This window comes from Clinocottus analis, unplaced genomic scaffold (assembly GCF_023055335.1).
Source record: "Clinocottus analis isolate CAN_PGR_092001 unplaced genomic scaffold, fCliAna1.0.p SCAF_17, whole genome shotgun sequence".
Lineage (NCBI taxonomy): Eukaryota > Metazoa > Chordata > Actinopteri > Perciformes > Cottidae > Clinocottus > Clinocottus analis.
In genome coordinates, this window is record NW_027175898.1 from 7,669,916 (window position 1) to 7,686,741 (window position 16,826).

The window sequence follows — 16,826 nt, forward strand, 5'->3', positions numbered from 1 at the left end:
GTGAGGGTCTCAGTCAACATCACCCACCTAATAACTGTTACATGAGACTATAACCGTATCGTACGGTCATAAGTGATTACTTTAACTTCTTTCTACAAATGTTCATGAAAGCAAAGAGAAGACTGCAAAACAAAGTGTAGCATTTCTCAACCCGGCCTCCAGATGTTTATTGACTCAGCATTTATGAATCTTGCATTTCATAGAATTGTAGACGGTTTAAAAAAGAAATAACATGACAAACTTTTTTTGACAAATCCCAGTGCGACAAAACAGTTGCTTAGTAAAATAAAAATATATATTTTCATAATCTTAGTCTTCTGTACATGTAAAAAAAACAAACGAACAAAGATATTTACAAGAACAAAAGGCAATATAAAGGTTTCTAAAGCTACTTCTCAGTGCTGCTGGAATGTGTTTAAAGTGTTAATGAGGTTGGAGGTGGTGCGCTGCGGGGTTTGCCAGCAGTCCGAGGATGGTGGAGAGACAATGCAGTTTCTCCTTGACGTGCTCTGGCAGCTTCTCGTTCTCCTTATACCTGTGGACAAGACCAGCGTTAATGAGAGACGTTCCCCCAGCTGCCACTGCCGTAACAACGGCGCTCATGAACACAGCAGCCCTTAAAGTGACAACACATTTTTGACGCAGTTTGCACCTGGTGATCCTCCCCTCTGGAGATGTGTAGGTGATGCAGGAAACTCCAGCCTGAACCACCAGCTGGGATCCATCGTTGAACTGCACCCATACCTCGCCACTCGTCAGCTAAGTGAATAGAGATGAAACAATTTAGTCACAAATTTAAAAAATTGCTAGTTATAGAACATTAGCTTAATTTTCTTCATCAATTACCTGGGACGCCCATCCAACATTGGGCACAAATATCGACTTAACCACTTTTCCTGTGTTGTCCTGTCGCAGCGGTGAGGTTTTCTTACTCAGGCTGCCTGTGGTAAAATCTGACCCATTGTAAGAGATCATCTGAAAATAAATGAAACGCGACATTTTAAGGTAAATCTTATCATAATCTATCTGTTTGTAGGTCCTGAAGTGTGGGGCTGTGAGACACTCACTGAAGGAGTGATTTTGGGTGGTTGAGGAGGTGACACTGTATCAGGCGGCACGGTGTGGGAGGGCAGGGACGATGAGCACGGGGAGTCTGGGTTGGCGGGTCTCCTGGGAGGGGTGACATACACAGAACCAACATTAGTCACACAAGGCAATATTGAAACCGAGCGTATACAAGGGTTGTCAAGATATTAAAATTATGACTTTGATACGATACCTGCAATAAATATCACATATTAGCAAGTATAAATAAAACATTGGTATGGTTCCCTTTTTTACCAGATTGTTTCTGCCCAGCTTGTTAGACACTTAAAAAATGGCATTAATATTAGTACTAGCCTACAGCTAGATATTAATGAAAACTACATGGTGCCACCATAGCATTACCTATACACGGCTGTGTGGGCCTATTAATTGGTGGCATTCTGAAAGGTGCGTTGCCATGTGCATGTTACTCCCTTGGATCTGTGTGGCTTTGAAACAAGTTTTGAAGACGGGTCTCTGTGTGTCAGTGGGCTTTCCTTCAGTCTGCAATCATATTGTTTTTAACGTACGGGTACCGATATACCGTGCAACATTAGCGTACACATACAATAGTTTCTCTCACCTGCCAATAGTTATGGGGAAGAAGGGGACCTTCTTGGTGCTGCGCTGCTCTTCGGCTGTGATGGCGGCCTCCAGGGACAAACACAGGCTGTGGCCCTCATCAGACATCTCCACATACAGCCTGCTCTCCGGGCTCAGGCCGTTCAGCCCCACCTCGCCCTTCACGGTGTACGACTTCCCGCTCTTCTCCACCACTCGCACCAGCTCTGTGGTCTTGTGAGTCTTTGCTCCTACAAAACAGAAGAAATTATGAAGTATTACACATTAACTCAAAAAGATCAGTGCAGTTTTTCCCTTCGTCTGATCACATGGTTCAATAAACACATTTGCCTCACCATCATAAAAACAAACTTCCAGGTCTGCATTGGGAGAGTTCTCCATCAGCATGACCTTTGCATACTTGGTGTAAAAGGTCACTTTAGGAGTCTTGGATTTCACAAGCTGCACAAACTTGGAGGCGTATTGGTACTTCTTCCAGTATTTTTCTGTGACAAAAAATATATATAAATGAACGTGCATATTCTAATCTCATACTAACTCAAGTTACTGGGTTTGATGCATCCATCACAATACCTGGAAGGTCCTCGTAGCTACAAATCAGAATATCTTCTGGAAGAGCAGGAGGACAGTCTAGGACAGGAAATCCCTTTCCACCATTGGGCTGGTATATTGTCACCTAAAAGAGATGATAATAATGTAATAATATGTTATAAAACCCTCCACCTGTCACATATGGAACACATCAGAGTCATACTTCACAATGTGATTTAGTGAGCTCACCATCGAACCATCACACGAAATCCGAAGGACTTCTTTGACTCTCTCTTGACCACTGTGGCATTTTAACAACTCCATACACACTTCACCTGTGTCCAGGACACTCACCTGGAGGAAACACAAGGAAAGCAAATAAGACTATCATCTCAACTGCTTGCAGAGTGCACATTTAACAGGTTATCAAAAAAATATTTGCAATATCTTACAACAGCATTTTTGGTCTTCTGTCTGATAGACTTTAGTCTGGAAGCGCACAGGGGCGGGACTATGTCTCTCAGTGTTTTCTTCTCTTTATCCACGCTGGGTTTGGCTGAAGGGAGCTTTAATTCTCTGCCATGAGGAGGTTGGAACTCGGCTCCTGGTATATTTTCCCTGTATGAGTCAGAGTTGGAAAGCAGGTTGTGGTGCTGGTTCACCCCTCGGCTCATGGGCTTGTCTGTCCAGGAATTGTGAACCCCCAAAGGACCTCTGCTGTTATGGAAGCTGCCACTGCTGCTGTGAGCGCTGCCGTCTGCGGGCCTCTGCCCAGAAGCTGAGAAACATTTGAAAAGCTCTGGTTACACATGTGGTCCCAATTGGGTTTACAGAGTTTTTAAGATTAATTTATCAAGTTTGATGATATATTCAGTCAGTATACTAGCCTCTATGTCTAAGGTCTACAAGTAAATCCCTAAAAAGAAAAGATAATTAAGAGTGGCCCCAACCAAGCAACTGAACTATCTAAATGTTTCCCTGAATGAAAACATCAGTGGAGGGATTAAACCGAAGTAACAGTGCTGGAACAATGCTGAAATCTTTCATACACACAGAACATGAACAACCTCAATTTTACCCTCATTATTGAGCCAATTAGTAACTCCCTCCAGGTCTTGAAATTGTGAGTTTGGTGGATGTGCAGTCTGTGTGGGAAACAAATACCCAGGACTGAAACAGAAAGTGCAATCTGTTAGTTTTATTTAATTTTGTAAAAAAATAAAAGATGATCATAAACAGAGAGACTTCTTACTTTTGTGACTGTTTCACAGGGTGAGACAGGTGCTTTCCGTGCTCTAAAAATGGGTGCCGAGTGGAGGACATTGGAAAGACCGGTTTATCTAAACCAGTAAGAGTCTCCTCCGAGTGGCATCTCCCCAGCTCAGCGTGACTTGACCCATGGCCTGTGGCAGATGAGCTGGAGCGATCTGAAGATTGAGCTCTTCTTATGTAGCGAGAATGCGGCTGCCCACTGTCTCCATCATGAACCCCCCTGCTCCTTCCCTCTCTGTGAAATCTGTCGTCCGGATGCTGCCGCCACTGGTCTTCGTCTTCAAAACAGGCGTGGTTGGGCTGGCGTGAAAGAGTTGAAATAGGTGCCATCCGGTTGGGCAGGGCAGGGCCAATCATGTGCCTGGTTCTCCTCAGGAGGCGGCTATTGCTGCTGGCTGAGGTAGACGAGGTGCAGGCTGTGGAGATGGTGGCAATGCCGCTGTCCATGGATCCGTCGTCTCCCAACGCCAGCTCCTTGGTCCTAACCAGCAGGTTGTGGGTCATGAATGGGTGGTCCAGCACTGCAGAGAGGCTGGGCCGATTGGCGGGGTCCCTCTGCAGTAGGTGATGGATCAGGTCCTGAGCCTCTCGAGAAACATGGCTAGGCATCTCATACTCCCCAAGAACCACTTTAGACAGAGTGTGTTTGACCGTGTCAGTGTCAAACGGAGGGTGACCCGTCAGAAAGGCGTAGAACATGCACCCCAGTGACCAGACATCGGATTCGAGACCATGAGCGCTGTGTGTGGCCACTTCCGGGGAGATGTAGTTCGGTGTCCCGCACATAGTGAAGTGCTTTTCATTTGGGAGTTTGAGCTGGGTGGCCAGGCCAAAGTCAGCTATCTTAATGGTAATGTTGTTTGTCAGCAAAAGGTTTGACATCGTCAGATCTCGATGCAATATGCCGTGGGTATGTAAATAAATCATTCCTTTCACTATTTGATTCATGAAATGTCTTGCTGTGGAGCAAAAATGTAAAAGAAATTAAAAGCATGCAAAACTGAACCTCACTAAACCAATGTAGTGCAATATCATTCAGATTGTATTGTCAAAGTAAAGTAGTTGCTGACCTTCATCCTCAGAGAAAGCCATTGCCCGCTCTTTAAGGTGCCGACTCATCTCCCCATTGTGGCACATCTCTAACACCAAGTACACATAGTTGCTGTCCTCAAAGTAGTTGTACAGCTGAATTTAAAACATGACATAATACAGTATTTATTATCATGCCAAAGTAAGAAGGCACAGACAATGTTTGAGTTTGACAAAAACTTAACACATTTGACCTTCAGGGTGAAACTATCACATTTTATCTTTAAATTAGTGTATGGCTGTGGTCCAAACCAGTTATCTAGACAAAGCAAAAGAGCCTGCTCCCCTGGTTAATCTTCGAGACTGACAGTAACACTGGACTTAATAACAACAGAAGCTAGGGGCAAATTGTCCACCTCACATAACCATGACAACAGTAGTACAACACTCATATCAGCAGACTCAAACACAGCCATCACACAGATTTTTGGGAGGAACTGTAATGGGAGGTAGAAAGTTATTTTCTACTTCAAGTGTATTTCCCCAACAGAATCGTCTTGCGTCTATTTTACATTTTGTACATCAGAAAGAACAAACCTATCATATCACAAGAAATCAGTTGTTCCCAGTCAACGTTACCTCAAGTATAGAAGGATGTTTCAATCGGCACTGGATCTCCACCTCGTTTATCACACGCTGGACCATACCAGCTTTGTGCATTGCTTTTTTGTCAATCTGCAGATGGAAACAACACATAATTATACACCTGCCACGCATAGGATCAACGCGCTGCTGCCTGGTGGTTTAGTCCAGGGACGAACAGTCAATCTGTCGCCAACAAAGAAATTGAACTATTCAGACCTCCCTTGTGAGGAGTCAAGGGACCACAATAAGCCCTTGGGAGACCACTAGGATATAATAATCCAAACAGTTCCCGTTGGTAACAGCTTGGGAGTTGGTTAAGAGTCTACAATACAGGTGAGGCACACTATAACTACCTTACATTACTGACAGAGATAAATGGTGTGAATCTTACCGTTTTGATAGCAACCTCCAAACCAGTCTTCAATGACTTTGCCCTGTAAACACATGCAAAGGAGCCTTTGCCAAGGAGTGTAAGGACCTTAAAATCCTATAGCCGGAGAAAAAAAAATAAGGATAAGTTTTACAAACAATACATTGTATTTACAGAGCAAGAGAAAAGTAACTATGATTTTCCAGATTTAAAATTACATTTTTTTATCCTATCAAATAGGCTCTTTAAAATGCATGGTACCTCGATCCTGAGCTCCTGAGCATAAGATACACACTTCATCTCCTCATCTCTGATGGCTTGGTTGTCAGCAGAGAGATTTTTGCAGATAGAATGAATAACTTGATCACACCTAGTCTCTCTGGCCTGCAACATGTCGGGTGTGCAGCGAAACAAGAATCCCAAATCTAACGACCTGGCAGAGGCGACATCCTGCCACAACAAACGTTAACTGTCGAACAAGCCACAGACAGCTGACGCTGTCATATGGCCAACCAGAACCTCTAATTATCCCGGCTCTCTTCCCGCTAACGAGGACCACTTGGAGCCGTTTCCAGGCAGCATGGTGAACTACCAAACTGATGCACTGGGGAGCAACAACACGCTTCGTCCCGGGAGAGTTGGGGTTTGGTTACACACCGGAGTGCACAGGCTGCAACACACGGCTGATAGCCCCGGCACCACGACGTAAAACATATTAATGCCAGCAAGTTAAAGAAGGAATAAATACAAATAAAACATGTTCGAGACATGAAGCAACAAACAAAACAATAAAGAAGCTAATGCTAACAGTTGGCTAATTAAATTGCGTAAACGTCACAATATTAGCGAACAGTTAAACGTGTAAACATGTTAGTTAAATGGATCAAATTGGACGCTTTCTTGACACTTTAAACATTGAAATATAGAGAAACGTTACATTAAACACACGGCGAAGCGGCTGTTTATCACCTCAACCTTTACGCTTAACCTAGCTAACGTCAACGTTAGTATGGAGACGGCTTGGGGGCGTTCAGCCGACGAAACGACTCACCTCAATCTTATCGCCGATTGAAGCGCTCATTGTGCGGCTGTTCGGCCTGCAGATGCATGCAGGCTCGTAATAATATTCCTTAACCGACTGAGTGCATCGGTAGTCGGCAAAATAGTCCTTAGAGGGCAAATAAATGTTGTTCTTGTGTTCCCCTCCAAAACTTTGCCATTTCTTCCATTTTGAAAATATCCGCCCGTTACTCTCGCGTCGACGTCACCACGTCACATGACAACAAACTCTTTCTCGTTGACCACGCCTCTTTTTTGTATCCGTCCCAGACACTGCTTTGTTCACTCTTTAAATAAATTGTAAAATTAGTTTTATACCTGCCATCTTGGTTTGTACGCTTGTGCATTTAAGTTTGTAAAGCTTGAATTTGAATAGTGTAATTAGATCTGTGCTGGCAGGCTTATTGAAGTTATAACTTAAGTCACAATTAAACAGACACCTCCATCTGCACTACTTGCACTATTACGACCTGTCTGCACTAATTTCCCAAATGCATTGTCCATTGTCATTGTTCTTATGCTCATATACATTATTCGATAAATATTTATATTGTACATACTTGGTACATTTCAATGTAGAGGGTTAGTTTCGGTGTATTCTGTTGTATTTAATGTTTTTTTTTATATTTATCTTGTTTATTGTATATGATATGTACGACGAGATGTACACACACATTGCCAATAAAGCTAATTCTAATTAATGATATGGTTTCTAACATATTAGGTTAAATTCTAAGAAGAACCAAACTGATCAAAATTAATTATATATATATATATATATATATATATATATATATATATATATATATATATATATATAAATATATATATATATATATATATATATATATATATATATATATATATAAATATATATATATATATATATATATATATATATATATATATATATATATATATTGTGGGGGGAAAGCAATTAAATGAGTTCATAGACAAAATATTTAATAGATGACATGGTGGAATACTTCATATGTAAATAGTTTTACATTTTAATTAAATATTTAATCCAGGGCTGTGAATCTTGATTGTCAGTTGATGATTATTTTATTGATTACTCACTTGTTTTAAATATACTGAAATAATGAAAAACAATTTTCCAGAGTTTTGTCTAAAACCTAGGTATTCATTGTACAATTATACAAAACAAGTTTGGCATTACTGCTTGAAAAATAATCTTAAAGTACACCGTCAAAATAGTTAATGATTCATTTCCGTTCAATCTATTAATCAATTTATTGTCAAGATGTTACTGCTGTTGTTTTCAAAATTAAAATCATACAACTGATTCTGCCATCTTTGTCTTGATTAACACAGACTTGCTGGCATTGTGAAATTAAAGTAATTGTAAGAAAATATATATATATTTTAATTTATGACTTTGGAAGAAAAGAAATACTGCTGGAATTAAATAAAAATGACAACAATAAAGTTATTGTTAAAAAAACAAATGTGCTAGTGGTAGTAATATTATAAGAGTAGTCATAGCAGTAGTAACAGCCTCCATTTCTGAGCTGTCCTGGTCTCATTCCGGGTCTTCACTCAGACAAAACTAAAGTATGGATTTGGCTAATTTCTATCAGGTTCCGTTGTTGAAAATAAAATTTCAGACTTAAGAAATCTTTCTTGTCTTACAGATAAATGTACATATGTTTGCCATCTTTAAATCCCTTGATTTAATTGTGAAAAAAGGTAAGAAAACAAAAAGGAATTAGACAACCAATCGCTTACTAAAGAGATTCGGTATCAAGCATTGCCATTGCACTGGGAATATGTTCTTCATGGACATATATTATATATGCAGACCGCTTTTATTTACTAAAATAGTATTTACAGTTTCTAGACATGGACATCAATTCAAACTCATTAGATACAAATATATATAATTTGTATCATTGCATACAAATTAATAGCAATTATTTGGAGAGCACTATGTTGAGTGAAAGGATTTACTGCAACTACTGGATGCTTATAACACACATGGAACGCAAACACCAAGGGTACTACCTTCCTGTGTGGTACAGAGGAAACAGTTTAACATCAGAATCAGAGTTTAATCTATTGCATCATTCTTTCATTTATTAAGTATGTCAAATCTTAGAGGGAGTAAAGCACACCATTGTCACACATAGGGATGAAAACAAAAACCTCAAAAGGTTAAGTCCAATGGGGGGCACAAAAAAACAAGTCCACAAAAGTGGCAGGTGACGATTGAGAAATGGTCCCATTATTGATGTTTCTACGGTCTAAATGGTCAGTTGTGGTAAACGCGGTGATGATTGCAGAGTTTGCTTCTCAGACACTGATCTCAGTCCACCTCCATCTCTTTTGTGCCCGGCTTTGTCTGCTGGCTTCCCTTTGCATCTCCCTTTCCTTCTGCTGGGTGCTTGGCTGCTGGGCCATTATGAGCTTCACTGTTTTGGTCATTCACTTCAGGCGCCTCCTCCACTGTGGGTTTTTGCCTGTTGATTCTTGGATTACATACATCCTCCAGTTCCTGGTGAGTAAGAAGCATAGACATTGTTGGCAAAAGAAACTCACTACTAATTTAATCAATAATCAAATCTTAAATAGTCATTCACATACCTGTATTTTGTCAATGATGTCTGCTACTTTAACAACGGGGTCTTGAGTAACACCAAGTTTACTTTGTGCGTTTATCCTGCTGTTCATCCAAACCATGCTTTCATTCACACACCTATCCACAGTGCTCATTTCCTCAGCACTCAAATGCAGGTATCGCTCATCCTAGGGGAGAATTGGTGACAAGAAGATTACTAAAGTTACATCTCCAAAGCCAAGACATTTTTTTTGTAGGTGTCACTGAAGCCAAACCCAAACAAAAGCATTTATGCCACACAATCATTTTAAAATGTAAGTGCAGACAAGTGTGTTAAATATCAGACAGTTAAAACACATTGCATTGCACTGGCAATTTGTCAGACCTGGTTGATGAAGCAACTTCTTAGACATAGTTATAAGAAACAAAAACCCACCAAATTAGAGAAAAATAATAGAAGATGTGTAAATGCATTGCATCCCTCAATAAAAGTATTTACCTTCTGTTTATAGGAATCCACAAACTTCATGTAGAGTTGCAGTTTCTTTCCCAGCTCTTCAAAAGCCCTCGGCCTGTCCTCGTGCTCTCTGTGCCGATCCTGAATGGGTTGACCCAACCTCTAGAAAACAGCAGAATTGTCGTAAATTTTGATGGTTATTCTTACTTTAAAACCGTAAAAAAAAACTTTCATATACCTCTTAGCTTCAATCGAGCTCAGTAGGTTGATCAAGCTTTTTTCTAGTAGTTCAAATTCCATTTGAGATTGAAAATAGTAATACAAAATACATAAAAACAAACCTTAAGTGCATCTAGCTTCTCCTCATAGACTTGTTTGGGTTGATCCTCCCCATCCTCATATAGCCAGTTCTCTGTGTCCTCCAGCATCAGTGTCAGTCGGTTACTGTCCTGTTATTATTGGCCAAACAAAAAAACAAACGATTTTAAGTAAATACAGAAGTAGAAAACTTGGTCCATCACAAATATGTAAGAAAGCTGCACTCACATCCTCAGTGATATACTTTTCATAGATCCCACAAAGTTTGTCCCGCAAATCGTATACATACTCCTCAACAGCATTTTTAGCATCATTCAACTCTTTCACCAACTTGTCCTGGATAATCATCTGATGCTGTGAGGAAAGATGAGGAAAGGAAAATGATGTCACAGGGCAGCAAAGAAATAACAGCAATACCTTAAATGTAATGCCAGCAGGAGCGCTCACCTCATAATCCACAAAGTCATTGAGGACATCACTGTCGAGCTGTCGAATGTTGTTGGCCACGATGGGCAGCTCGATGCTCTTCACTTTGACTTTGGGTTTACTTCCTCCTGCTGCTGCGTCGGGCTTTTCCCCAGACGCCCCCTCCTAGATTTGGAAACCAGAAAACACCTTACATAACTTCTTTTGTAATTGTATAGTTGTTATAGACGGGACATTTAATCAAATTAATACACACATTTTTCTGTTATTACAATTGTATATTATTCCTGCATCAATATGCACTGTTTACACACATTCAGTATCTTAGGATTTGCATTTTTGTCACCCTTTTTTCTCATGTTTCTATGAAATGTGTTACTTATTACCAATGTCAAATCTTCATTATCTCACTATAGGCATCTGTAAGGCTAAATGTGTTGTGGACCGACAAGATGTCTGAATTATATCAACATATCAACACCATGGTATTGGCGAAAGAAAATGTCTGTATATCTCTAAATGAAGTCCCTAAGTCCAGCTGACCTTACTGCTCGAACTGTTGTCCTCGTTCTGCTGCTCTGTCTGGGCTTGGCCTTCCTGGTCCACCTGCATTTTGGTCTGATAACAAAATATTTCATGTTTGAGTTATAATTTAAAAAAAGCAATGTAAACAGTTATTTTACATTAGAAAAATGCAAAAGGAATTGTTTTCTATGTCATACATGTTTATAGCAAAAACCTCTTACTTGGTCTTCTGCCCTGCCTTCATTCTGCACCATTGGCTCTGAGTCGATTTGCATGTCCTCTCCCTCCCCTTTCTGCTTCTCAATCAGAGAGGCGCTGGACACACTGAAGATGCCATGGATATTAACGCGCACTTTGACCTTCACTTTAGAACTTTCTCCGTCTGGCTGGGGAGCCACATTCTGTACAGAGAAGCATCCTGGTGGCAGATGGTAACAAAACGAGTAGTCTGTTAAAGAGCTTCAATTAAACACCTTCAACATATTCCCTGAAGAGACAAAATGTACAATCTGATACCCCCCCCCCCCCTCTCCCACCCCTCTCCTCCTTCCCACCACACACACATTTGTTTGGCTGGCTCAGCCACAATCGGGGCCAGCCATAAAAAGTGGGTTACTGGCAGGTGGGACTGATTTTGCGAGGGCCGAATGAGTAGAGTTACCTATCCTGTGGTCCGGGTAGGGGAGGTCTGGAGGGCAGCTATAGAAGGCTTCAAGGTCAAAGGGCTCCTTCTTGTGAAAGGTGATCACTTTGGAAAATGGAGCAGCGTGATTCTTACTGAACACTTCACACTCTCTGTGACAGAAATGCAGTAAGGTGAAAAAAAAAGCTCAGTCAGGTTGTTGAAACCCAGTCAGCAAATACAGCATTTTCAAACTTGCTGACCTAGCTTGGTTTACCTCATAAAGAAAAGGCTAAAGATAAATATAATGGCTTGTTTTATGTATATTGGTACTGCCATCGATGGTCATTTAAGATAAGGTGAAAAAAGTCCTAACCCGAGTCCGTCCTCTGTTGGTGTTTTCCAGCGAAGAGTTATAGGAAAGGGAACCACGTCGGTGATGGAGAATTCACGCACTTTAAATGCTGGAGACAAAATTGCACACTACACCGAAACAAACCATACACACAAACACACACAGACACATCACATAATTAAATGCACATAATTGCATTGTATTTGACGAGCTACAGAATATTTGTACAGTGCATCAAAACTATAAAACATGATCTGTTGGTGTCCCACCTGAAGTGCACAGCCTCTCGCGACAGCTTCGTCTGCATTGAGCGTGGTGCTCACATCTTTGCCGAAAAACTTGGCAATTCTCTCTTTGACAGCTGGGATTCTCGTGGCTCCGCCGACTATCTCGACTGCATAGATATCCTCCCGGCTCAGCTCTGCCCAAAAAGCACACACAGGGCTGAGTAGATTCTGAATACAGTATTCAAGCAATATACCTCACAAATTCCACTAAATGTGTGGCACATACTTGATTGTTCAAGCACTGCTTTCAGTGGCATCTCTACTCTCATCAGATATTGAGCATTCATGTCTTCAAATTGGCCCCTATAGGTTGCAAATGAAGAAGAAAACTAATTTATAATGCTTTTTTCCACCGAAGAGATGCACATTTAAGGAGTAAAACTTACCTGTTCATCCTGCCAGAAACATCAATGTCATTCATGAAGCACTCGATGTTCAGAGGTAGGTCGGAGGAGTTGGCACTCATCAGCTTCTTCAGTTTCTCACATTCCTGGTGCAGCCGCAGCAGAGCCCTTGGGTTCTCCCTCACGTTTAGCTTGTACTTGCTCTTAAACTCCTCGCAGAAGTAATCTACCAGCGCCTCATCAAAATTGCGCCCGCCAAGGGACAGGTCAAATGCAGTGGCGAGGACCTGAAGGGACAGAATTGACACTGAGTTGGGCTGCAAAGCTGCAGGTGTAGGCATGAAGCAAGGTGAAAATGGGGCGAAAGGCTAACCTTGAGTTTGCCTTTGTTGAAGGCAGTGATGGAGACCTGGAATGATGAATGTCCCATGTCAACAAATACCACATTTCTTGGCCTCTCTTCCGGAGTAGGAAGGTCCTGCTTGTAGATCCCGTAGGCCAATGCCACTGCAAATATAAAATACAAATGAAACACAAATATTAAAAGCAATATATTCTACTGTTGGTGGAGTTAAGTTGTTCTGCTATTGCATTGCAAGAGTTTAGTGTGAACTTACATATAAACCTAGCACAAGTTAGTGAAATTTACAACGCTGGACATGCAAACTAATCGCCTTTGCACGTTTGTTCTTTGCACCCATTCAAAAATTTGCACTGTGATCAATTTCCCAAAGAACACTGACCTGCAGTGGTGTCATTAATAAGCCGTAAACAGTTCAGCCCTGCTATTTGAGTTGCATCAAACAACGATCGCCTTTCAGCATCTGTGAAGAAACTTGGGACCTGAAAAACAAAAAGCACAACTCAATATGTATTGAACTACTTTGTGAATCATGCTCATGGTCTTCTGTAATGTTTTCCTCACTCACAGAGACAACACAGTCCACGACCGGCTTCTTCAGCGCGCTCTCTGACGTCTCTTTCAGCTTGGTGAGCAGCATCCCTGTGATCTGCTCTACTGTGAACACTTTGTCCTCCTCCAAATAACGCACCTGTAAACATGACGCAATTAGGACCTGCAAGGCCAATTAAAGGCTAAAGGTTGTTTGGAGGTGAATTACAAAACAAAACTGAGCATCCCATTCACTTATCAGCATCACGGTTGAATTTCAATAACAAAGGTGTGCAGTGGCAGAAGGGAAATGGTCAGGGTCAGAGAAAAAAGGGAAAAACAAACGTGTTGTAAGTTTCTACTGTAATTCACCTTAATTCCAGTATTTCCATTGGGCAATTTATGTAAGATGTAAGGCAGTTTGGGTTTTTCCACTTGGACCAATGGGTCATCAAATGCTCTGCCGTGGAACTTTTTAAATCCATGGACTGTATTTTTGAAGTTTGTTGTTATCTGAAATAAGAGGACACTCATAAAACTCAACTATGGACTATTAAACTCAAAATCAATAAGAGAACTTTAACAGTTTATCCAATCATTTCAGTGTAATGTTGCATTTATTACAAAAATTAGACAAACTGCCATCCATGATCTTACTTGACTCTTGGCTGCATTTCCGATCATGCGGTTTTTGGAGGCCAAAGATACACAAGCCCTTGATGGAAGACAAATGCATCAGAAAATTAAACTACAGCAGAAACAATCCTGTTAGCAGATGTGGTGGCAGAACTCTAATTGACTGAATGTCGCAGACAGAATCAAATGTCGAGTGCTGAGAGATTTCGATTTAGGAAATTTTACAAGGGAGTCTGAGGAAGAACCACAAACTAGGGCAGTGATACAGAACAGTTCACCTTCAAAAATAGGCTCATCCTGTACAAAAAACAATGTTAACTCCCCAACTGATACAATGGATTTTAGCAGACAGACCATTGCCTTTACTGACAAATATAAATGTGTCTGGTCATACAAGGTTTAAGGATCCATTTCACACTGACTTGCAGTGACAAGACACTCCCTAGTTTCACCTTGCCACAAAAATATCCCCATTCACTATTAGTTTGCAGGATGCTGCAGCAAATGTACTCCATTTAGCCTGCTATGTCCCCCAGAGTCAGGAACCTTAGTATTGTAAGATTAGTTCATTCATGACATCTTTTACAAATAAAACATACACCATTCAGTTCCCTGGTAATTCTGGGCTGGTCCTAGAGGATGTATCTTTTTGGCAGGCCCTAATAGGCGAATCAATAACCTATTTATTTTCCTTGACAGCAGACAGCACTGCCATATTATCATGGTCTGTAACCTCTTTAACAACATGTTGTCTTTAAGTTACTCATCTCAGTCAACTTTTTGGATGACACGTCAACTGATTGCAAGGGTCCTTTCAGAAAGAGACCGACACACGCGACATTTTGACCTACGTGAACCTGCTGTGATGGGGAATAAGCCAACAGCTGGAGGCCGCATCACAGCCGCCACCCCTGCTGCCATCATCATCACCACCATCATCATCATCATCGCTCAGCCAGCGCGCCCCCTGTTTGCGATCATTGCGTAACAAACACACATTTAACGGTGGTGATGACGGTCAGTGTTTATACTCACGGGGTGCATCTGTCACTGTACTCGTTGGTGATGGTTTCAATGCCCCCGCTCCTGGCCACACCGATGTAACAGTTTTGGTAACCAACATCAATCCCGACCACTGACATAGTGAGCGCTCTGAAATGCAACTCCTGTAAATTATCCTGCACAACGACGCACTTGACAACTACGAGGGGAGACAAAATAAAACTGTTACATATAATGACGAATTGTAATCAAGCGTGTCCTCTGCTTTGAGCAACTACGAGAAAGCTAGCTGAGGGAGTACTAACACAATTACTAGCTCTTATGTAAGTCAAGCTTCTTTTTTTTTTAGCAAACTCATTCAGAGTAATCCCAGGGAGCGACGATGTCCAGCACGGATTCTCCCTCTCCTCGGCGGTCCTCACATCAACCGGCGGCTCTGGCTCAGACTCACGGATTCTCTCCGACCCGCCCCCACGCGTGTGTGATTGGCTGCGGCACACCCATTGCCCGTACGTGATTGGTGGAAAGAGCAATTGAGAACAGAAAAATCTAGAACTCCCTGGAAAGGGGAGCGTTGAATACGTCACAGGCAGGAGAGCGAGAGCAGTGGCGTTACAGAGATGTTTGCTCTCGATTGGAGCTGTCAAGTAGAGTCTCCGTCTACATCTCACGTGCTTTTAGGACTGATGCGTGCACATTGCAGTTATATCTGTGAAATTAGCGTTACATTTAAACGGAGCGTGCAAGCTGTCCGTCTGAAAGGCTTTGGACAGGGAAACACCCTTACCGGTGACACAAGTGTGGTCAGGCCATAAGATGTAGATCATATGTATAATATGTAACTAATATATGAAAAGAATAAGACAAATGAACCATCATCATCCTATGCTGTTGCATTGCATCACTGAATATCTCTTCAACACAGGTTACTCTGTGTATTATTTAAATGTATGATTATTTAATTGAATTGTATTTTTGTGTTTTATTTTAACATGACATATCCAAATTCACAAATGTACACTTGGCAGTGAAGAAGCACTAAGAGCCTTTTCTTTTATACAAATAATAATACTGTTGTGTAAAAAGTCTTGCATTAAGATGATATTTCAATAATAGCACATGTATTATTCGCAAGAAATACTTCAGGGTATGTAAAGCATAGGCTACATGCTTCTTTTCTTCTCTCATGTATTTCTAGATATGATTATTAAATTGTTCGTAACATTAATGGGAAACAAGCATTTTAATGGAAGTTGAGGTACAACTTCAAAAATGAATAAAAATCCCATCTGCAAAGGGTCTGGGAACAATTACTTTTAGACAAGTGCAGTGAAGTTAAAAGAAGGCTGCCATATTTCCTTCTGATATTATGCAGAAAGTAGCATTAACAAAGATACTTTAAGTAAATTGACCATTACTTTTTTTTAATTGCATATATAATAATTGAGTACATTTCCACCACTTACTGACTGTTATTTTTGCCTAAAGTTACAAAGTGCCTAAAAACAACCAACAGGGAATAACTAACCTTAGTCATATGGCTTTTTTCACGAAATAAAGTAAGCATTTTACATGGAGCCATGCAATACATCTCAAAGGAATTGCGTAAATATAAGAAATATTAACTTTTGCTTAGACTGAATGTTAATTAATCATTTTAATTATAGTTAGTCTGAATTTAAATTAAGGTATCTGGAACTAAGATTTCTGAGTCAGAATGTTATTACAGATATTTTAACTTTGACCACTAAAAAAAAACATATATCTTTCATGTAAAATAATTGTACACATTAAACTGCATGTACCAACC

At 40.8% G+C, this 16,826-nt stretch overlaps 2 protein-coding genes across 7 annotated transcripts; both read right to left on the reverse strand.

The window, feature by feature from the left end:
* Window positions 1–137: 137 nt before the first annotated feature.
* plk4 (polo-like kinase 4 (Drosophila)) lies at window positions 138–6,749 on the reverse strand. 4 transcript variants are annotated; one of them, XM_068581127.1, is made up of 16 exons: window positions 6,567–6,749; window positions 5,777–5,899; window positions 5,537–5,632; window positions 5,140–5,235; window positions 4,542–4,656; window positions 3,452–4,430; window positions 3,278–3,369; window positions 2,652–2,977; window positions 2,449–2,553; window positions 2,242–2,344; window positions 2,004–2,153; window positions 1,670–1,898; window positions 1,068–1,170; window positions 847–975; window positions 653–759; window positions 138–535 (listed from the first exon to the last, which is right to left on the reverse strand). In XM_068581127.1, the coding sequence occupies exons 1-16, from the start codon at window positions 6,594–6,596 to the stop codon at window positions 424–426; spliced, it is 2,895 nt and encodes a 964-aa protein (XP_068437228.1). In that variant the 5' UTR covers window positions 6,597–6,749; the 3' UTR covers window positions 138–423. The 4 variants fall into 4 exon arrangements, with proteins under 4 accessions (XP_068437228.1, XP_068437227.1, XP_068437229.1 ...); XM_068581126.1 differs by having other exon boundaries at window positions 5,777–5,965; XM_068581128.1 differs by having other exon boundaries at window positions 5,777–6,198.
* Window positions 6,750–8,054: 1,305 nt separating this feature from the next.
* hspa4l (heat shock protein 4 like) lies at window positions 8,055–15,452 on the reverse strand. Of its 3 annotated transcripts, none has more exons than XM_068580410.1 (20): window positions 15,322–15,452; window positions 15,050–15,215; window positions 14,036–14,093; window positions 13,751–13,891; window positions 13,416–13,538; window positions 13,230–13,329; window positions 12,860–12,993; window positions 12,529–12,773; window positions 12,369–12,445; window positions 12,125–12,276; window positions 11,877–11,983; window positions 11,540–11,673; window positions 11,100–11,296; window positions 10,897–10,971; window positions 10,375–10,518; window positions 10,156–10,281; window positions 9,951–10,058; window positions 9,652–9,771; window positions 9,179–9,340; window positions 8,055–9,089 (listed from the first exon to the last, which is right to left on the reverse strand). In XM_068580410.1, exons 2-20 carry the CDS (start codon window positions 15,154–15,156, stop codon window positions 8,901–8,903), a joined length of 2,499 nt encoding a protein of 832 aa, XP_068436511.1. In that variant the 5' UTR covers window positions 15,157–15,215; window positions 15,322–15,452; the 3' UTR covers window positions 8,055–8,900. The 3 variants fall into 3 exon arrangements, with proteins under 3 accessions (XP_068436511.1, XP_068436512.1, XP_068436510.1); XM_068580411.1 differs by having other exon boundaries at window positions 15,050–15,166; window positions 15,246–15,452; XM_068580409.1 differs by having other exon boundaries at window positions 15,050–15,452.
* Window positions 15,453–16,826: the final 1,374 nt, after the last annotated feature.

What these genes read in the sequence shown, in the direction of transcription:
- plk4 (XM_068581126.1), bottom strand. Translation starts at nt 6,596, where the DNA reads ATGAGCGCTTCAATCGGCGATAAGATTGAG. An exon ending in TGGAGGTTGCTATCAAAACG is followed by an intron (nt 5,236 to 5,536) that starts GTAAGATTCACA and finishes TTCCATCTGCAG; the next exon opens with ATTGACAAAAAAGCAATGCA. An exon ending in AGAAGACCAAAAATGCTGTT is followed by an intron (nt 2,554 to 2,651) that starts GTAAGATATTGC and finishes TGTTTCCTCCAG; the next exon opens with GTGAGTGTCCTGGACACAGG.
- hspa4l (XM_068580410.1), bottom strand. Translation starts at nt 15,156, where the DNA reads ATGTCAGTGGTCGGGATTGATGTTGGTTACCAAAACTGTTACATCGGT. An exon ending in TATTAATGACACCACTGCAG is followed by an intron (nt 12,994 to 13,229) that starts GTCAGTGTTCTT and finishes TTATATTTGCAG; the next exon opens with TGGCATTGGCCTACGGGATC. An exon ending in AGAAGCTAGATGCACTTAAG is followed by an intron (nt 9,772 to 9,950) that starts GTTTGTTTTTAT and finishes GCTGTTTTCTAG; the next exon opens with AGGTTGGGTCAACCCATTCA.